The sequence below is a fragment of the Drosophila ficusphila genome, unplaced genomic scaffold, assembly GCF_018152265.1.
Source record: "Drosophila ficusphila isolate 14025-0441.05 unplaced genomic scaffold, ASM1815226v1 contig_286, whole genome shotgun sequence".
In the NCBI taxonomy this organism is placed as follows: Eukaryota; Metazoa; Arthropoda; class Insecta; order Diptera; family Drosophilidae; genus Drosophila; species Drosophila ficusphila.
Window position 1 is genome coordinate 9,161,687 of NW_025064189.1, and position 22,225 is coordinate 9,183,911.

The window sequence follows — 22,225 nt, forward strand, 5'->3', positions numbered from 1 at the left end:
TACTAACGCCGAATGAAGGTTTCCACGGTTCACTGCAGTTTTGTTGGTGCTGTTGGTGTTTTTCGCTTTTGCATAAAATTTCCAGCAGCTCGCAGAAAAACAAAATGTGCGGGAGGGAAATTCATGAGGCGTGGTTGTTTTGGGCCCTTTCCCGACGCTTTTCCCTGATTTTTCAGCATGCCTTCAACAATTTGCGTTGAAAATTTGCAAAATGTTTGCCCTGTGTGTTATGTAACGTCGGCCAAAGTTTGCACACTCACTTAAATAGATGCCAGAGAATCATATCCGGGCTGCGAATAATGTGCAGAATACCCCGTGTCAAACTAATGCCTGAAGTGTCACAGAATGTGGGCGTGGCGAAAATTAAAAATTCAAATGAAAATGTGCTGCCGAGGGAGAAAAAGGAAGGGCGGAAAAGCGGAGAGGAAACCCCGTTGAAGTGGGTGGAAGCAAACAAATTAAGGACTTCCTCGCAGAAGAATTTCCTCTGCTCCTGATGACTTGGCACTACCCAGAGTTTCCCTCTCCTCGTCCACTTTTCCGTAATTTATTTTAATGCAAACGCCTTCACTGGACTTTGGTTGGCTTAGCCTTAGAGATGCGTGATTTAAATGGTGAATTTTAGTCACGAAACATATATTTTTATAACTAAAGAATATCAGAGATGTTTTGAAGAGAAGAATATGTCATGGATACATTTGTAGTTCGGTGCAAACTTTATCTTTTCAATCAGAACTAATTTAAATTGCTATTTGTTGTTCTCCAACTTACCTTCCCACCTCTGAGTAGAATTGTAATTTCCTGCCACTCAATTCCGACTTCCTTGGACTAACTCTAGGTTTTCCTTTTCTCTAGCTCGTTTTGTATGGCCTCAGAATTTCAAGTTGGGTCTCCTTCAGTATAGTCCTTTTTTCCTCTGCTTGTTTAGAGCCACTTCAAAGTTCTCAAAAGGGTTTTGTGTGTAAGCCGCTTAAGGGGTACAACAAGTGAAATAAATATTGGTAAATAACAAAGAGAATATGTTTAATATACTTATTTGGTCGGGGAAAATGCAAGTAAAGGCTCTAGACCTTGACAATGAAGAGAAGCCCGGGGAAAATTCCACCCATAGAAAGATGAAAAGCGGACTGGGGAGACCATAAAATTTATTGCTCACCTTGGACGTGGGCGTAGCTCAACTTTAATTAACCCTTTTGCGTTGCCTATCCTCCAAAAACCTGCGGATACAAAAAGAAGCCCGGGGAAAAGGCTTGCGTAAAAAAATAGAATAAAAGCTAGCGCAGGAAAACCTTTTACAGATTTGGTTTATCTTTTTTTTTTCGGTTTTTCATGGCATGCGGCCTCTTTTTGTTATTGCATAATATTCACTTTCTTTGTGCGTTTTTGCACTGTGAAAAACAGGCCATAACAGTTGAATTACAAAAGTAAAAGGAAATAAATTTATAATGATTATTTTGCAAATGCTTTTCAGATAATCACCCATGTTATTTAAAAATTAAAAATAATTCAATTGAATAGATTAGTTTTAAAAGGTTTTTTGTGTTATTGTCAAGGACGATTCCTGTCCGTTGCCAAGGTTAAAGTTAACCGCAATAAAATGCAGTTGCCTCGCCTGCCGCTTTTTGCGGCTTTGATTTCGGCCCGTCCTTGATCTTGATGGGGGGTCACGGAGAAGCGGGGACCCTGACTATCTGGCTTTTCACATTTTTTGCTTTCCTGCTGCCGCTGTGGGCTGTCATCATTATCATCCGGACCCACATCAGAGCATCAGAGCAGACCACATATCTGTCCCGCTTGCTCGCTTTTATATGACTAATGACTGTCAAGCGCTGACTTTTGGACAGAAAGTTGCTCCTCATCGGCGGTTAACTAACCACTCATCGCCATCCTCGTCCGCTCTTCCGGTCTTCCGGCCTTCCGCCTTTTTGGCCAGCCGTAGATTTCCTTTTGATTTATGGTAATTTATGTCATGCATGTGCTGCCATCAGAGGAAAGTATCTCGGACAAACTAATTACATAATTCCACAGAGCCAGCATGTCGGTGTCCACGGGTTATCAAGTAATTAAGCCGTTATCGAAGTTGGTCTGGTCCAGGGAAACTCTCGGAATTCAATTAGCCGACCGCAGAGTGTGTAGACTCACTCAGGTATTATTTCTTTTCCCATTTGATTGATTGTGTCCTGATTACACTTTGCACAACTGTGCAAAGGTTTTCCATCACATCACTGTAATTTACTCCGAGTGGCGATGAGAGCACATTAGCCTGCCAGATTATGGTTTGATTGCGTGATGAAGGTGGATTGTGTATTGCATATGGCCAGGCGAATGGATTTGTTTCTCGAATGAATGGGAAACGTGTGCGTGGGACTAAACCGATGTTGTTCACCATATTAGAGCATAATTGGTTGCTATAGAAATTAATTCTTTGCGAGGAATTATTCAGAAAATAAGTGCCTGCAAGTATTTAATACAACCTTATTTATATTTATTCTCCTTTAATATTCTCAAGTGCTTTTTGAGTTGCTCTTTCCCCATTATTTGTATTGACAATTTTCCGAGTCCATTTCAAATGTTGTCGCAATTGGCTTTAGTTTCCACTTTTACACAATTTGTTTGTTTCGCAATCGCTGTCGAAATTCCAATCAAATTAATTTTCCTCCATTTATTTGCCGATCAAAATTTACTTTGGCTCCCAGAAGATAAATCCCAAATCCCAAATGATGTCTGTGGGACGCATTTCCGCACATCTGCAGCGTCAGGCTAACAAAATACAGATTTGGTCAGAAACTGTGGAAATCGGGGGTGGAAAGCGTGGGGAAATTGTGGAATCGGGAGACGTCATCGAGCGAGATGACGCCCCTCCATCAGTTAGCCAAGAAAAACAAACAAACCGAGCGGGACAAACAAATTTCCAGCCGATGTCCGCACATGCTAAAGCTAAAACTAAAGCTAATGCTAATGCTAATGATGATGATGATGGTGGTTGTTCTGCCGAAGATAAAGATGGAGATAATTATGAGGATGCTGGCTCGCCACAGAAATGTCCAAAAAATAAAAGAGGCGAAGAAGAAAAACTATTTTCCGCCGACCTTCACCCAATCGCCAGCGCTGAGTTTTTCGGTCATTTTGTTTTTACTTTTTGAGTGACGAGGAATTTTAATGAACTTCACCTTCGGCAAGGCGAAATGTGTTGGCCATTTGTTGTAGCCTTTACATGTTAATGAACTGTACAGCGATTTTCTCTCTCTGTATATGTATCTGTGGCTGTTCTATTTGTGGCCCAGCACTCTCTTATTTATTTATAACATGTTAATTTTGTTGCAGACTTAATGAATATTATAATTGCGGGGATGTGCATGTGACACATTGACTCATTGAACGGGAATTCATTTGCCGCTCTTTGCTTCTGCGACGTGATTCATTTTGGGTGAAAATTCTCGGCAGAAAAAAATGCTTTGACGCCATTGAAAAATGTTGTCTCTCTGCGCGGCAGATTTTCTTTTTATAATTTTCGATGTTGTCTCTTTAATGTGCGGACATAATTCATATGTTTTATTTCGCAGGCTTAAGTTCCGAGCAGCTAGAATAAATATTTTTGATGTCATTTTCCTACGCTTATCTAAATAAATAAGCAAAACCGAGCAAAAAATATATAAATAAAGTTAAGGCAGAAAATTATATGGGTCCCGAGGATTATAAAAAATCTTAAATCGAGTCGTTTATCTTGTATTTTTAGGTCAACCTATTATAGAGAATGGGAGGCAGTTAAATCTTTTTCTTTAATAATATTATGCCCTCTTATGTTGAGGGGAAATAATATTCCTAATGAGCGCCAGCGATCAACAAATGCTCTCTAAACCCATGACAATCAATCATATTGCGTGGGGCTTCATTAATTTCTCGATGGCAACAGCTGATGACAATTCGGATGCCGAATACTCCTTGAGTTACATAAGACAAAGCCTTTGTGTGTTCCACTTTCTGCCATCAATCATGGTAGTCAGCAGCTTGCCCTGGAGAATTGGAAATCCTTGGGCTGCCCGGGGCTTAAATTTATGTTTATTACTTTCACTTTCTTGAAGCGCCAGAAGAAATGGCAGTAAATTATTTCTTTTTAATTATGTCGTCGTACTGACCAAAATTCCGCTCAAGTTCTTGTCAACAGATTTCTTTCTCGCCACGTCCAGGCGAAAACAGAGACCAACGAAAACAAAACAAACAAAACAAGAAATCATCATTATAATGGCGACCTTGCAGGCATCCGCTGCTGTTGGCCAAAAGTGATGGCTAATTTATTGCAAGACTCTAACGCCGGCCTCTAAAATGCTTTATTCGGGGCACTTCCGCTGTCAATTAAAGCAATTTACTGCCCAAGATGCCAAAACACGGTCTGCAGGGCATCGGGGCATCCACGGCGCAGTCTATGCATAATTCAAGCCGTAAACGCTGAAACTAATTGCTCTGCGACAGGCGCAACACATGGCGTATGATTAATGTGCCCAACAGGACGCTTATCATTTTTTCTACAATAAATAAAAGGAAAACCTTAGCGAGCGAGCGGCTGCTCCTCGTGTGACCTTCAGCTATTGATTGAAGCCAACGCCCTTAACTGAGTGAAGGGACTTCAAGGGGAAGGAAGCCGACGGGAAATATTGCCATAAGTGGAATTCCTCAAGTAACTTTTTACCGTGAAACGGAAACTGTGAAATTTAATGAAATAACGTGGAAAAATCGCTGAAATTTGTAGAGACACCGCTTTTCGCTGGGGACGCTTATCTAGAACATTTTTAGCCAAGTAATTTGTCTGCTCGATATTGATAACAAGCGGGGTGAAAGAAATACAGTATGACCACCCTAAGTCAAAAGCTGAATGCATGGACCGAAAATATTTCTTAGAGAGAAGTTAAATCTTTAATTCCGAAGTAAAATATCTTCAGGTTCTTCACATAAAATTAACAAAGGGGTTGCCTTCTGTGGTTCCCCCTACGGAATCCTGACTGTAGATGACAGCTCGTAACACACGAGTTTGTCTTTCCGAGCGCAGAATGTAATCATAATTCGGAGTATGCGTTAAACATAACAAAAAATAGCTCAGAGCACGTACGGAACACAAACACACTGGCAAAACTCATATCTGGCGCGTTTTCCGAAAGGGAAAATGAGGCGCAGTGAAAAGGAGAGACATTGTTTGCCGCTTTCCTGGCCGTTCTAAACGATTTCCCTGCAGCAGCTGAGGCTGAAACTGAGGCTGAGGCTAAGGCTGGCTGTGTGTTATTTTGTTGTTCCAGCAATTGGGTGTGAAAAGCTTTTGGGGGCTGTTTGCCTACGAGTGCGGGTTTGAGTTCTAGTCCGCAAATATGGCCCTAGGCCAGGGAAACTCGTTTGGCAGTGTTAAAGTGACGTTTACTGTTACTCAACTCGCACCACGTGTCCTTTAGCATCCCACAGCCCCTTTCCATTGCCAAAATGGTGGAAAAGACCTGGGGCCTTTGCCAGCTCGTTAATGTGCCTAGTGTACCCGAAATTCCTGCCTTCTTTTCTTTACCCTGTCTTAGCCGTTTAGGGGATTTCATTTAATTTAAACCCAGGACTAAGAATCCCTGTAAATCGGCTGAAACGAGTGGCAGACACCGCTGGATTTTGGATTGGTTGCCCCAGACAACAAATCCAATTTGATGAGTTCCCCTTTCGCCTTTGCCATATTTCGCAACCACTTTTCTTTTGCGGGCTTGTTTGGAAGTTTTCTTTGATGGAAGGTGGTCGACCTATGACAGGTGATTGTGTCGAGTTGAGTGTGTAATCCGCGTTATTTGCTAGATAAATCTGGGAAAACCTCTTGGGGATCGGTCGCAGATGTGCTTGATTAATGAGTTAAACTTAAATGCCGTCACTTTGACAAGCGACAAGTTGATTAACTATTGAAGTGTTGACAAAAAGTGGCAAGTCAGTGAGAGTTGTATTTTGTTACTGGTTTTCCGTAGAGAATACTTCAGTCTCTCTTATTTGTTGTTTACCAGGTTCCAACTCAAGAAGTAATACAATTTCGAAACGGGCATGAAGCTGTCACTTTATTTTAAGGCTACTCAAAAATAGAACCAAAGTACGGATTTTTTATTCCTTAGTAACAGCCACAGAAATACACATTTTTGGGTCTTCGAAAAGAAGGAATAATTTATCAAAGAAAATCACTTAATTGAGTTTTGCCCACTCTTGACACCAAGTGTCAAATATTCTTCAGCTAAGACGCAAATGATGATGATCGTTATACATTAATACCTAATGACAGTTGACGCTCGCTGCATTTCACCGCAATATCCTATTTTCTTTGATTTGAAACAGAGAACTTGTCTCTGGTATTTTGTTTTATGGTGCCATGAAATTAATGTCGCATTGTCTCTCTTAAACTTGCATATATTTCGCGGGCGAATTTTTGTTTTTCAATCTGCTCTGTGCCATGTTATTTGTATATATATATTTGGGCTATATAACGCAACAGATTTATGAGGCGGCAGCAACAAAATTTTAGCTGCTACTTTCTTAATTCGATAGATGAAATCAGCACTCAGTTATGTAGGGGAAATAAATACAAATGCTGAGTATTAAAATGAAAACAAATGATCATTGGCAGCCAAGAGCCCACTAAGTATTAAATAAATTCATCTAAAAGGTCGGACTTTGGAAGGTGCGTAAATCTCTCTCTTTGCCTGATTTATGGGCACCCCATGAAATTGTTGCATATCGTAAAAAATGAGGCTGGCAACAATACGAGAAGAGCATAAATAACATTTAATTTTTCTTGAACTCGGAAACGACCCCGTCAGAAGGGAAAAGCGAGCGAGGAAAAGCCTACCGAAAGTTGATGAAAAACCGTTTCGACAGCACAGCCCGCATAAAGAATTGGTCGAGAGAGCCAAATAATGCCATAAAAATAAAAATCAACAACGTGCGAGTCGGAGTCGGGAAAAAAGAGAAAAAGTTATGCCAAAGTTGGCGAACCAAGTTCGAAACTGCAAATGGGGAAAGGTCGGCAGCTTGAACTGCGGTTTTCCAACATAATCAAAGACTACAACAAGTGCGGGGAAAAATCGGAAACTTTACGAGCCGCACACTCGACACATGGACAGCCTACCCCAACCTCCCCTCCCCTTCCCTCCCCTTTCTCCACACCCCATTCCGTGCTGCCACGCCCACTTTTCCAGCCCACGTGCACACACGCGCCGCTGCGGTGTAAATTTTATAGATGCGCCCGGAAAAGTAGGCAACGCCAAATGGCAGAAAGCGCCGGAGAAAGCGTAGAAATTGTGGGTGCAAAAAACACAGAATTCCAATTAGAGATTGGACTGGGCGCAAAAGTCCTCATCGGAAAGCGGGCATTTCATCTAATTGGAATACACCAGCTGACTTTGGTCTGCATTTGCACGAAACTTAACTTTTAATTGGAAATTTTGAGTTTGCCATAGTTTAATGCGAACTAATTCTGCTGATTGATGTACATTATCGTTTCAGTTAGATGCTGCCAAAATACATTAAATGCTAATTTATTTTTTTTACACATTTTGCCAATTAACTTTATTGACATTTCCTAATTTGCTGCTTTAAACTTCGCCACGCTTTTTATATAGCTTAAGATTGATTGATTGGTGTAATTAATTACCTAATTGGCTTCTTTTATACATATTACCAAAATGTACAATAAGAAGAGTGTATTAAAGGTAGTCTATATATGTGGGATATACTCTTGCTATAGGTTTTGAGTACCTACTATATTTCAATGAATCTAATAGACTTTTCCGTTTGTAAACAAATTCTAAAACCAATACAACTTTGTTGAATTCCACCCACTTGATTTGGCCATCAGTCGTCACCTCCGAATTGTTCATGGCGATGACAAATCATTGGCTAAGAAATTTCGTTAATGGGGAAGCAAATATAAAAAAAATGTTGTTTTTCCTTTGCGAAAATTTGAGTGGACTGATGGTTATGTTTGTGAGGCACTCGACCTTCACCTTTGTGTACATTTCAAGCAAGAAATTTTCTGGGTGGGCGTTGCAAAGTGAAAAACTCAAACATTATTTAACTTAAATGTTACATCTCGTCCCGCTGCGTTTGCCATTTGGCTTATAGCAATTGCCGAGTAAACTTAATTTATTTTTAATCGCCTTTTAATTTGGCGCTGCTGCATTGTTTTGTTTACTTTGGATCGTAAAACTTTTAATTGTTCGCCCAGGTATTTGTGCTCCGTGCCTTCGGCCCAAAGCAGCCTGCTGTTTGATGTGTTTATTTTTGCATTAGCCAGCTAAATGCCAAACGCATTTCAATCTCGGCCAGCGAATTGTGGGCCAATGTGTCGTCGACGGCAGCGGGGTGCCAATGGCGCCTCTGGTATGCTCGGTATTTCTTTATTTTTTATTCCCGAGCCGAATATTGAAAGTAAACAGCGTGGAAAGGCCAAAGTTCACAGATACTTTCGGGTGAAATGTGGCGTGTCTGTTTTGGTAAATGGCAGCTAATGGAAGTCCGTGGTAAAAAACATGTTGCTGCGGAGAAGCAACAGCTTAGCGTAGGTGAAAGGGCATAAAGCCAGCCAATGGGCAACCCCAATTTCATATAGTTTATTCGCTCAACTTGACAATTTCCCGTGAACGTATCCCGAGCAAACCCTTTTTCGCAGTCTGTTGCTTTACATTCAATAAAATTTGCCATCGTCAAGTGCACTTGTTCGAGTGGAAAATGTTTTTCGCTTCGACAAACACAAAAACTGTGAAAAGACGAATTGCAAATAGAAACTTGTGAATTGCGACGAGTTAACAGGCAGAAGAGGACTTGCAAAAGAGCTTTACATGTCAGAACCCCAAATTGATAGGGGAATTTACGGAGGAAGGTGGAAAACAATATTACGTTTTTATGGACACCTTAAACAAAATACCAGAGCAAAGTTTCCTGGTCGTTGAAACCTCAACTGAAGAGTCATTTTCAGGATAGTAATATCTTTTTAATGTCTTTACAGTTTGTGTTTGGTTTCGTTGTGTTCTCTGTGAAAACGGGCATATATATTTAAATCACTTTTCCTTTATTCATTCCTCTCATTGAACTAACGAGAGCGAGGTGGGTGCATTAATTAAATTTAATGAATTGTGACTGAGTGTTGATTTAATGCCTGCACAGCCGCTGCAAATGGGACGGGGGTGTGCAACATTCTTGTAATTGCCAAGTTGTTTGCTGTGCAGCGCGTCGTATACGTGATGTAGTTTTGTAATTTTAGCCATTTGGAGGCCAAGATGCAGTTTTTTTTTGGGGTTTGGGGGTGTGGTGTATAAATTGCACCCAGGGCTAAGTCAAGTGCACGTGTTGTTGCCTGATATCCAGCCATTCTTAACCACCGACTGCTGGCGCTGCTGCTCCTCATGGGCACATGGCGTATGAGTAATGTAATTTCGTTGTGACGTCAAGCTTTCCCTGGGCCTGTCAATCTCTTAAGGGAGCCCACATATCTCTGCCCCTCATCCGGGTGGTCCCCCTCTATACGTTCTCGCTTGTTCCCCAAATGTCCTCAGACTTCGCCTGCCATGCAAAAACTGAAAATGAGCTATGAAAATTTGTTGCCTGCGGCTTTTTGCAGCATTCCCAGGGCTATTTCCTCACTTTTTCCCCTTTGCCACCGCAAATGTACAATGCTCATTGCTTATTTATCAAATATCCACACATTGCCTGCAGTTACAGTGGGCCCTCGACTGTCGTTCCCTTGGCTCTGTCGAGAGGACAGAATAATCATTCCCTCTACAGAAAAATAAGAATTGCACAAAAAGTGAAGGGAATACTTATTAAATTATTATTTAAATTATTAATATTTAAAACCCATTAGATTTTAATATTTCCCTTTTTTATTTTGATGAATATTATTTAAAAGTCAATAAATTTCTCACCGTGTACCTGTTCATATGCGATTGTGTGGGTGGCCGCGCATTTAGTTGGCGGCTGCATAACGAATTGTTCACTGCCGAATGCTCGTTCCCCTTCGCATTCGATTTTCACGGAGGGCAGACTGAATTATAAATAAATCTCCGCATTACGTTTAACATGAATCCAAATCCCGTGTGACGTCACAGTGTCGCCCACACAAAATAAACTTTGTTATTGCGTGCGTGGAAATCATATTGTGGCTGGGAAACTTTAATTAACTTGGGTGTGAGGAGCTCTTTGAAATGTTTTCGAGAATCGCATTTGACATGATTTTTAAATAATTGATTCGGCAAGTGAATAATGTAAGTGAATTGTTAACTTGTCGGAAATTAAGCCAACACTTTAGGCATTAAGTGCCGTCTTTAAGGAGACAGTCTGCTGTCCCCTTGCCCCGAAATTACCTCATTTGTAATTGCAGGCCAGACTTGGGATAATTGATTAGAGTTTTGTTTTAAGTGTTCGGAAGGGGGAGGCGGGGCGATGGCGATAATGATTTTAGCCATGTTTGTGTTCGGCCGCAATCGTGCGCCTGCCTTTGTGTGTGTTTGCTAATTAGAGGCCAAACTTTCTGCTTAATTAATGTCATTAGTGTGCACATTGTTCCTCAGACAGAGGGAACGAGAGATGTCTGATAAGGGGAAAATATTCGGGTGTAAATGGGAACTCGAGGACGAGAGAAAGGCGGGCGGGAAAACTTTACTCAATGACTTTCCTCGAATCATTACGCGGGAAAGCCGACGACTCGAAGGTCTTTGCAGATGAAAACACTCAATTTGAATTGCGGTTGTCATCGAACTTATTCCTGGAAAAAGGCAAAGATACTTACGTAGGTCAATTGAGCGTTGAGCACTTACGTTTTTTGCTGTGTACTGATATCCCAAAAAGATTTGGAAAATTAGTTGAGTGGGTGTGCTTTCATCCGACACAAAGCCCAAAGATATCCTCCTAATTTAGGAGACCCACTTTTTGTTCAGAGTTTGCAGGCTGTCAGCTCTAATTGATAAATGACCAAGCGCCAGAGCGTTTTATCTCCATTTGCATAATTGATAGTGAATTTTAATTGGTTTTCGTTTTGCTTACATTAGTTTCAATTTTGTATACATTACCCCCGTATTTAGTATGCAATAAACAACGTTTTCACCTATGTCAAAGTCAAGGCCTTTTGCTCGTCAGTTTTTCATTTGACAGGCATCAATATAATTACTTAATTTTGAATGCGCTTTAGCGGGTTTTGAAATTAAAATACATTGAGTTATTTTAGTTTTATTTAATAGTATTTAATACTATATTTAATAAATATAAATATTAGCAATTAATCAAATATATTTCGAGCAGCTTTGCCGCCTATGTCAAAGTCAAGGCATTTTCCTCTGCGGTTTTCCGTTTGACAGACATCAAACTCTCGCTTTTCCTTTTGCTGTTTTGAACTTGATGCAAAAAATAATTTCATTACTTCAGCGCGTCAAACAAAAAACGAACCAGGCAAAATACTTTGTTTAAAAAACATATTTAGGCAAACACGTCAAGTCTTTCGGTGGCTGGCAACTCGCCAGCGGAATTCGAATCTGTTTTGAATAGTTGCGAGGTGCTGACGATTGCCACGCCCCCTGCTCACATATGAATAGTATAGTCGTATATAATATGCCCGCCCCTGGGCAATTTGTGCTGCGTATTTTGAGCCGCTTTGATATTTATTTACGTGCGATTAACCCGCCTGGTATGCAATCCGATTTTTTCTTTTGCACATTTGCATTTAATATTCAATGAATTATTCACTGCTGTGGCTTGTTTATGCCACGCAACTTGTTGAAAAATCGGAATTCATTTGCTGGTCGAACTGCCAATTAATCGTGTGATGACCGTGTGAGCGATGTTTTAATTTTTCTGCTTAGGCCATAAATATTTCTGTGTGGGAATTGCGCAGGATTTTCGATGGCTCTTCTTTGGCTGTCTGTCAACCGATCAGCGAGTGGCGAAATCTATTTGGAATTTCACTTTAATTGCTTTTGTAAGCGATCTTCTCTGGCTGTCTGCTATGGTTGGAATTTTAATAGCGTGATCTCTGCGCTAATAGTAGGAAAATAAGATATTTTCCCCGGTCCAATTTTTGTGGTGGGATAATGTCTATAAATAAAGTGCTGCGAGATACTTGGGACTCGGGCAGTTTCCGGTCGCTTTGAGGCTTGTTATTCCACACATCTCTCTTCCACCTTTCACTTCATTTTAACAAGAAAATAATGCGCATCCGCCATGTCCGCCAGGGGGAAAACAAAACCAAGGTCCTTGCCACAATTTGACCCAGCCGAGTTGGCAGCGCTTAAGCCTTTAACAACAATTAAAAATATTACTCCCGAGCAAGGAGAAAATGAACAGAGGCGAAAAAAAGAGTGCAGGGACATGCGGGCACTTGGAGAAAAGTGTAAAATTTAAATTGTCCCAAAAATAAGTCACAATATATCTTAAAGACAGCTTAACACCTTCTTAAACTTATAAATGTAATGGTAATATGGTTCTAAATAAAAACATTGGATCTGATGTATCGTATGCATTGTTTTACCCCAAACTAGTATATTTTTTTCGGTGCATACGAGAGCTTTGTGGCCGGTGAAGTGGTTGCAAGAGCAGCTGGCCGGCAGGCAATTTTCCGAGCGTCCAAAGGACACCGGAGGACCAAAAGCCTCTGACCAGCACACACGACAATTAAAGTAAAAGCTTGTCAAGTGCACGTATATAAGCTGCCAAGTGGATTGTGTTGGCTACTTTTAAATATAAATTAGTTTGCTCCCGACTCATTTCGACCTCTTCTCCTGCTCTCTTCTGTTTGCAGAACCAAGAAAAGACAAGACTGATGCACAACAACAACACGGAGGCAATGGCACAATATCCACGCCCAATATCGAGCAGCCCACCTGCCAGGGCTCGATGCTCCCGCCCCCAGGGGGCGGTGGCCTCCACCAGGCGGACGGGAGTGGCAAGATGGAGCGCCCGAACACGCTCGCCGGCGCCAATAAGCTGACCCGTCGCGGGGTCAACATTTGCTACCACAACGAGCACATGTGTAAGTGGGGGAGAAGTCCTTGGGAAAATGCTGGGAAAATCACTAGTGGATAAGATGTTGTTGGTTGTTGGGCAAGGGAAACTGAAATCGAGATACTTGCTACATGGAACAACGGTTTAAGAGACTTTAAAATATATAAAGAACACTTGAGATTTCCTAGAAAAAAGAAAAATTATTTAATCAAATTATACTATGAGCTCACTTGAGGACTTCAATGATTTGCTCTTTGAACTCTTCAAACTTAATGAACGATATCTCAGTTTCCTTTTCGCTTCCGCCAACTTGTTCACCCACACTTAGCAAAACGCACACACCCAAACAGTCACTCACCCACGCACACACGCACACTCTCACATACACATTGGCTAGACTCAAAGAAGAGCTGCTCACTTGCTTTCTTTTCTGACTTTCTTCTGTACAATCTCTTCTGTCTCTCTATCTCTTTCACCACCTCTCCTCTTCCGCTGAAAAACAACAAAATGCAACAAACAAACTCGAACTCGAACACGATTGCGAACCAATTTTCTGTAATTGATCTTAACCAGATGGCGAGGATGGGAAAATGGTGGGTGGTCCGCCGGGCAGCACCCCGCCCCCTTATCCGGGCGGCAAGCTGCCGCCGGGCGTGATGCTCAGCGAGCTGCCGGAGCCGCCGATTCCGCTCTCGGAGATCGGACCGATCCCACCGCCCCCGATGTTCTCCACACCGAGTCCCACGCTCATCGCAGGACGACCGCACGGGCCAGGCGCCGTCAACGATCAGGACTACCAGCAGGACTACGACTACGATGGTAATTCCCCACCTCCCTCTACCCTTTACCCAACCCCTCCCGAAAACCGTCCCCTTTAGAGTTAGATCAACCTCAGCTCATCAACAAAAACGCGCACTTCATAACGTATGCTAGTTGGGGAAGTTTGCTATTAAGTTGATGTTTGATGTCTTTACTTCCCCAACCTCAATTTAGTTGCTTAAAAATAAATATGAAATTATTATAAAATAAAAAAAAAGAAGATGCTATCAACTTAATGGTGACACCACAATAGCTAGTCCCCTCCTCTTCCCTACTCCTACAATCCGAAACCCATGTTCATCGAGAGTTGTGTTGAATGTTTATTGATTCAAATATGCTTACCCTTTAGATCACGATCCGGATCAGGATGAGCTCGACTCGGACGACGAGTATGCTCCGTACGGTGGCAACCATGTGCGCATGATGGACACGCAGCGCGTCGAGGAAATTCCAGCCAAAGAGCCCAAACCAAATGCAGTTCCTCTCAAGTCGGCGCTGAAGAAGAAGGGCGGCATCCAGCCGGCCTCCGCCTCCACGCCGGTCACGCCCACCCAGGAGCACGGAGCGGGCAGCGCGGCCACGGCGGCGGCCATGGCAAACAGTAACGGCGGCATCGGCTCAATGGCGGCAGCCGCCGCAGCAGCGGCCCAGCAGTCCGCCAGCCAGCGGCCCCTGGTCGTTCGCCAGGATGCAGCGGGCAACAACTATTCGCTCAAGTGAGTACGAGATGGGAATACCGGATCAGAAAGGGGATATAAGGTTGTTTATGCTCAAAAAAGATTTAGAAAATATTTTAAAACTCAAACTAGAGGATAACCTCTCATATATTGGATACTTATCAACTTTATAATAAATCCAACGCATAAACATCCCTATTCCCCCTTTGAGTAGCTTAATTTTGTATCGTTTTACTTAATCCCCTGTTGACCCTTTTGAACACCTCCATAACCGACCTCAACTTCCCCACGTTTTTTGGTAGTTTTTATTCCAACACCCAACTAAAGTTTGTTAATCTGCCCAGAGAGAGCGAGAGTTTTGTTTGTCTCTCTAGTATAATCACTACTTTTTACCTACTACAAACCGAAGAAAAACTCACCAAAAGATAATATCCCCCCGAACCCCACTTTGTATTTGTTATGTTTTCATTGTTACTCGAACTATTTTCTATAACAAAACATATTTGTTCTCTTCTCCTTTCCCCGACTGCCCCCGAAAACCTGTGTTCGTTCTATTTCATATACAATTTCGATTCGATTCGTTTGTGTGTGCGTGTCGAACAACAACCAAACCCATCCACTTCTATATATACTACTATCTCAACTAAAATCAGGCCAATACTACGACCACGGATTAGACTATGGTAAACAATTTTTAGCTAATTTATTTGTAATGTGACAATCATAAAAGCCCCAAAAGTAAATGCTTTTAGTGCACCCAAACATACTGCATACTGCTCACTCTCTCCCTTTAAATGTGTTAAATGTTGTTACATAACACTACACTGCCACTCTGTTGTATAACACTCCCCGCAGTCCTTTCAAAAATAATCCCCCGCAAACAAAAAACTGCTCTCATTGTATCCTTGCACTTAGCTGCACTCTAACACTCGGCTGTCTGTAATTTTTTCACAAGTTTTTGTTTTATTTTTGGGTAAATAAAAACTGAAAGTTTTACAACTTTACAACACTGGTAGTTCTCTCACAAACACACATACGAACCATCTCCCACACACACGAACTTGTACTCTTATTAAATTACTAACTTTTTGCTGCGATTTTCGTTGTTTGCCTCTTATGAGTTTTTCCTTTTGTTTTTCCACACCAACGACAACAATAACAACAACAACACTCGAGTCCTCTCCATTACCCCCGTGTCAGTATGTGTGTGTACGTGTATATGTCCGAGTGTGTATGTGCGTAGAATTCTTTTAACGTAAAAACTTTCTTTGTCTTTTCTTTGCCACTGTTGTCTGTATTTTCCTCTGAGTCTCGCATGTTTCATTTCAAGCAGGAATTTGTTTCAAATTACAATTTGCCTTCCCAGTTTTAATTTGATATTTCCCACATTCGAAAAATATGCAAACAGCGGAGAGGGAGAGCCCGAAAAGGAAATGAGTTTTCCGGCGGCGGCGTAGGTCAAGTTTTTTCATTAGGCAAACTTTGCCTTTAAGTTGTCCAGAGGCGAAATGAAAACTTCAAGTGTGCCGCCAGTGCATCGAAATTGGAATTGAAATTCAAATTGAGTGGAGGACAAAGACAGGCCCCTCACTCAAACGGCCGAGTGCTTCGCCATTCTCGTTTCACATGACTGATACAGCGAACAATTTATGCACTTTATAACGCACAAAAATCAAATAAAAGGGAAATATGTAAAATAGCTGCAGCTCACAGCGAAACGTGCCTGGTAAAAAGCGATTTCTTGTTGGGCGCCCTCCAATATCTAACCATCTGCACATCTATCTTTCTCTCTATCGGAAAATGCGAGAGTGGGCAAATTTATGGGTATGTCGCACTACCAGCCATTTCGATGGAGGTTAAATCGCTTGAAATGTGATGGAGATATGCCATTCGAGAAATGTGTGGGAGAACATAAACGTTATAAGTTTGCAGGAATATTTTCAAAGGGGTTAACGAAACCTACCTAGTAGAGAAATACGGAATATTCCAGCATAATAAAAACACAGTACAGTATTTTCCTTTGCAAAGGCCAACTAAAAAATCCTCCCAATAGGGTCAGAGTTATATTTGAAGTAACCCTCGTATGCCCTCGAAAAAATAGTAATCTTCACAACAGAACTGACTTCCTGTGCGGCATTTCCACTCGACTTCCTTGGAGACAGTTGCTGGAGAACTATGCAGAGTGGCGTGCATCTGCCCCCGGGGAACGCGCACTGCGTCGCTCATCCGCCCTGTGGCCCCACTGCAAACTCGCAGGCTTTGTTCGGTTTTTATCCAATCGTGTTTTGCATTAACGCCCCGAAAGTGCGGCGGAAGCAGCCAACAGGATATGGCGTTCGAGGCGGGCTTTCAAACCTTCTGAAGCCCCCGAAAGCTTTAAGTACAAAGTCAAACACACGAGAGTACGTATCCTACTTTCGTACATATATGCATGGTTTTGCATATCATTTCCGAGGGTGGGTGGCCCGCCAGATGTGCACTCCACGTGCCGTTTACGAAAAGAAGAGGAGCATAAAAAAGGATAGGGAAAAGCAAACTGCCGCAGCAGCAAAGGAAAATAAAGAGGTGGAAAAAGGCGTTTTACGTTTTTTCCCAGCTTGGTGACAAAACTTAAAGGAACAAAACGGAAAAAGATAGACAGATACAGTCGTGTCTGCCAAAATAGGAGGGGGGATTTCATTTCCTGAATTAAATTAAATGGTTGAGGGTTACCGAAAAATAGCAGGGATTTCATCCAGGCTGTGTATTCTATTTTATTAGTCAAATTCAAGAATAATAGAAAAATGACTGTTTGTTTTAAAAGCCAGAGCTTATACATATAAATAAGACTTTAAAAAATACAAAATACAACAATTTTAAAGAGAACCAGATTTATTATAGTTGCTCACAGTTCAAATACACAATTATAATTCATGTTGATATAAGCATATTATAGGCCACTAAAGCCTCCCCTATTAAATGCGATTTAATGTGTAAAGCAGACAGCTAAAATGTGTGTATTCCTGCTACTATTTCACCTGCAACTGTAGCAGAAGTAGATAAAGAAAAAGCTAGGACTGTGTGCACGTGGCTGAATAAATTAAGCACATGCAGGGATATTTATGCACATGCGAGTGCGAGAAGCTGGCTAAATCTGGCAGATTGCCTACAAAGATTGCGGCAAGGACTCAGAGGAGGAGGAGGAGGAGAAGGGATTCAGCTTGAGATTGAGAGACCGAAGTGCATGAGCCTGTAGTTGCTAGTAGTTACTGTCATGTGGTTGCTGTTGTGATGTGGTGATGCCTGTTTGTAGTTTGTAGTGTTTAATGCGCCTGCTAATGACACAGTGCTCATGACGCGACTAATGTGCCGCCTTTGATGCTTAACCCACAGCAGGCAGCAAATGTTCAACATCCAGTTGCCGTGCACCGTGGAGAACAAGGAGAACGCCCGGCCCTTTGTGATACGCGAGAGCAGCAGCGACAGCGACGAGAGCGATGGCCACATCGTCTACCGGGACGAGGACAACGACAACACGCGGCTGGCCAAGTTGGCCCGCAAGGAGTCGCTCTCGCTGAAGCTGCAGCTCCGGCCGGACAAGCAGGACCTGATCAACCGCAACATCCTGCACCAGGTCAACGACAACGAGCTCAAGGAGTCCAAGGAGGCGATCGGGGCCCGTCTCATCCGCCGGCTGTCCATGCGGCCCACGGCCGAGGAGCTCGTCGAGCGCAACATCTTGAAAAGTGAGTAGAAAGGTTAAAGGTTGAAAAGGAAAAGCATTCTAAAATCAAGAATTAATTGAAAAGATTGTAATGATTTATGCTCAGAATTCTTTACAAAATCAAATCGAGGAAATCTTTGCAAATCAGATTCAATTAACACCAGCCTGGCATAAATTCCACAGCCTTCTGTGATAATTCTTGATTGTAGTTGACGTTTCCCCCCTTGAATAACTTGAAAATTCAATTTTACTAAATGTCATTCGTCCTCTGCTGTGCAGCTCAATCACCCGCCGAGGAGAAAAAGCAGAAGGAGGAGAAGAAGTCGTATTTGCTGCGCAAACTCAGCTTTCGGCCGACCGTCGAGGAGCTCAAGGAAAAGAAGATCATCCGGTTCAACGACTACATCGAGGTCACCCAGGCCCACGATTACGACAGACGGGCGGACAAGCCGTGGACAAGACTGACGCCGAAGGACAAGGCCGCCATTCGCAAGGAGTTGAACGAGTTTAAGTCCTCCGAAATGGCCGTCCACGAGGGCAGTCGGCATTTGACGAGGTAAGGGGCTTTCTAACCCCTGGAAGTGAACCATATTTTGGGGAAATCAATCTAAAAGGGCAGCTAGAAATGCTGGAAAAAGAACTTTTAAGACTGTAGATGAAAAATCTGTTCCTATTTCGGGACTTTCCATCTTGGAGTTGTTTTGAGCTTAGAAATGTCAGATTCATTTGGCTTTTCCAATAATTAAGTTCCAGACTTTGCGAGCGTTTGAAGGGCCAGGGTATTTCGCGCTTCGGTGACCAAGGATAACCTCTGTGCCTAACTGGTTTTGCAAATTGCTCCCGCGGGTCGTTCGGTGGGTGGGTGGTTATGGGGCCAAAGCAATCTCGCAATTGAGACATCCCAGTGTACGGGCCTGAATTATGTAGCGGGCGTGTCCTTGCGGCCAAATCGAATGGCCAAAAAGTGAGCCAAGCAAAAAATTGCCAATGCCAATGGCCAGTGAAGTGTCACGTGCAGTTTTGGTCGCCAGCCACCCGCCACCCAGGCACCTTACAAATGTATTTTGGCGATGTGCAGTCACAAAGGATTCGGTGGGGGCAACCTTTTTCCGTTTCTATTTCCACTGCAGTTTTGGGCAGGGTTTTAGTTTTTTTTTTTTTTCTTTGGGTGGGGGAAGTGTGTAATGGCTCTTGGATTTTGTGCGCTGCCAATGGCCAGTTGCAATGTTTCCTTAAAGAGTTAAGCGACCTGCCACACGCCATTTAAACTTGGTCGCATTCCTATTTCCAGAACGAGGCTAAAACAAAACTAATCAAAACTTTCTCTTGCAGATTCCATAGGCCATGACGATTGCAATGGCAGCAACTTTCCAACAAATTACAACAACAACCCAAGCAACAATTGTATTTTATGCAGCATCAAATTGTCAACAAATGTTTAAAAGCAAAAAATTAAGCCAACAAAAAGAAAGAAATACTTTCAGCCCCAAAAAAACCGGCAAAGAAATGCAAATAAAATAAAACGAAAAAATACACAAAAAAAAAAGAGGAAGGAAACGTGAGAAAGCGAGGAAATGAAAAAGGCCACATTCAAAAACATAATTGATAATTTTAGGTTTCTGTTGATCATAGCGAGAGTGCCGCTCGGTTTTCTAATTTTAAGTTCTTTATGTTTCACTTTCTTTATTTGTTAATTGTGTGTAAATAAAATTCCTTTGATATCCAAGCCAATTTCACAACGTAAATCAAAATATCAATTCGTCTTTTGTAGAAATGTTAAGTCGCTTTTTGAGTCAAGGCAATTATGTATTATATTATATAAAATTAAACGAGGAGAAACACTAAATGATATTCGATTAAATAATTACATTAAAGCAAATAAACGGCTGAGAAAAATTCATTAAAGCTTAGGCATTAATTTACATCTACTGTTGCTTTCCATACATTTTTAATTTTTGAATTAAGCCAACTAAACAACACAAAATTCTAAACGAAAAATTATGTTTTACATTTATAATTACTTTATTGTAAAAAGCTTAAACGTAAACAAAACAACACATTAAACTTAGAGCTACCACATATACGATAATACGGAATAATAAATTCTAATTTTTCGAAAGACATGTTTACGAAAGATAATTTTGTTGTTTTCGATTTTTTTTTCAGCCTGAGTTCCTTATGTTAAGTTCTCGATTGTCTTCTAACATGTACATACATATCGCCAAAGAATATTTGCAAATCCAAAACTTATCGTGGAGAGATAGGAAGGAACCCAAAAAGCAGAAAAAACAATGCTCAAGCTGAAGATGAAGGGTACAGGTTGCAGAAACCCAACCGTATATAAAACTCTAATAATAAATGGCAACAAAATATCAGGAAAAATAAACTGAAGCAAGTTGGACCCAGAATGAAGTTTTTTAGCGAGGAGAAAAGTAAAAGAAAAATTACAACTTAAGACGTAAGTCACGTAACCTACAACTTTTTAGAGACAGAGTACAGAGTTCGGAACCAGATGGAACAACATCACGATGAATATTTATTTTGTAAAAGCAGGGAAAGCGGAAACTGAAACTTTTACTCAAGCATTCCACATAGTAAACTTAACCAAGAAGAAAATATGAAACAAAAATTTCACAAAAAAAAAACCAAAAAACGAAAAACAGAAATTGTAAATTTTGAGGCAAATGCAAATTGAAATGCTCGCGCGTGCTCGTGAATATCTAAACTTAAAGACGAAAAGTAAATGTAAAACTAAACTAAAGTTAAACTAAACAGTAACGTAATAAAATCCGTTTCAAGGACACTTAGTAAGATACAGATACAGATAACAGACACAGCATATAAATTAAAAAGAAAGCAACTTATTTCGAGAACCGATCAAGGGGATAAACCCAAGGACATTAGTTTAATGATACAGTGGCGCTTCCTTTGCGAGTTTCATACTTCTAACTGAGCAGGGGACTTGTATAGACTTCGGTTTCGGATATGGAAACCGTTTGAGTAGCAGTCCCGTGGCTCAATCCGAATCTGAATCTGAATCTCTCTCTATGTCTGCCTCTTGCTTCACAGCGTTGCATTGTCAAAGTTAAGCAATATAAATTGCATATATACATATAAACAAATATATATAAAATCGGAATAAATAAATTATACATATTTAATGACTATACAAAGGCAGAATATATATGTATATATTCATTTATGTATACACCTATTTATATGAGATGAGGCAGCCGAAGCTATACAACTCTATCAATATGGGATAGCATAGTTTACACTTTTTCTATGGAGCGATTTATAGTGTACGATACACAAGAATTAGAGCAGAAGAGCCAGAGGCGTCGGCGTCGTCGGTTTCGACCCCTTCGAAGTTCGAACTCCCCGAGCAATATCCGGTATATGCGATTGCGATTGCGATTGCGAGCTATATAGAACCGACTTTCGTATTACAGCAGGGCCTTTCCTCCTCGATCCCCACCAGTTTTCGTTCTTCTGCCATTGGTTCTTCCTACTCCCTATTTTTCGACACATCTTTGCCAAGTTCTGCAGTTGCAGGAACAAAAACAAAAACCAAAACCAAAACGAGTAAAACAAAAGATCTATAGCAATAACTAAGAACACCATGAAGCGATCGGAAAATCGAGTTTTTGGGCCAAGGCCAAAGTAGGAGAAATCACAGAAAAAGTTGTGAAAAATTGCAAATGCGAAAGGGTTAAGTACGAGTAAAGAAGTTAAGTAAAGTAGCGGAGTAAGCGTAGCGAGAGTTTTGGCAAAAACAAAAACCAACAGAGATCACAAACAACAGAAAAACAAGAAAAATATTGAATAATAATCACCGACAAATTGAGATTTAATAAAGATTTAATTACTTACAAAACACGAGTGTTTTTATATAAGGATATAAGATTCTTTGAATTGAATTTTAAATTTATTTTTTTTCTAGCATTTAACAAAGCTTCGGATGATTTCATTAATTTCATTAATCAGCTATCGATCTTCTTTGTATTTCTGGGTGGTTGTTGTATACAACAGATCT

At 41.2% G+C, this 22,225-nt stretch overlaps 1 protein-coding gene across 11 annotated transcripts in view; it reads left to right on the forward strand.

Annotated features, from left to right (window-relative positions):
* The window catches only part of LOC108099269 (protein nutcracker), a 91,885-nt gene extending 71,557 nt beyond the window's left edge, over positions 1-20,328 (forward strand). For 7 of the 11 annotated variants that reach the window (XM_017202684.2, XM_017202692.2, XM_017202650.1 and 4 more), the window contains 7 exons: positions 12,788-13,018; positions 13,564-13,809; positions 14,159-14,525; positions 15,140-15,169; positions 17,859-18,211; positions 18,469-18,745; positions 19,522-20,328. In XM_017202684.2, coding sequence (XP_017058173.1) covers positions 12,788-13,018; positions 13,564-13,809; positions 14,159-14,525; positions 15,140-15,169; positions 17,859-18,211; positions 18,469-18,745; positions 19,522-19,537 — 1,520 coding nt within the window. In that variant the 3' untranslated portion in view covers positions 19,538-20,328. The remainder of the gene's footprint in view (positions 1-12,787; positions 13,019-13,563; positions 13,810-14,158; positions 14,526-15,139; positions 15,170-17,858; positions 18,212-18,468; positions 18,746-19,521) is intronic. The other 4 variants (XM_017202699.2, XM_017202668.1, XM_017202710.2 and 1 more) reach the window with 2 other exon arrangements.
* The last annotated feature ends 1,897 nt before the right edge of the window (positions 20,329-22,225 follow it).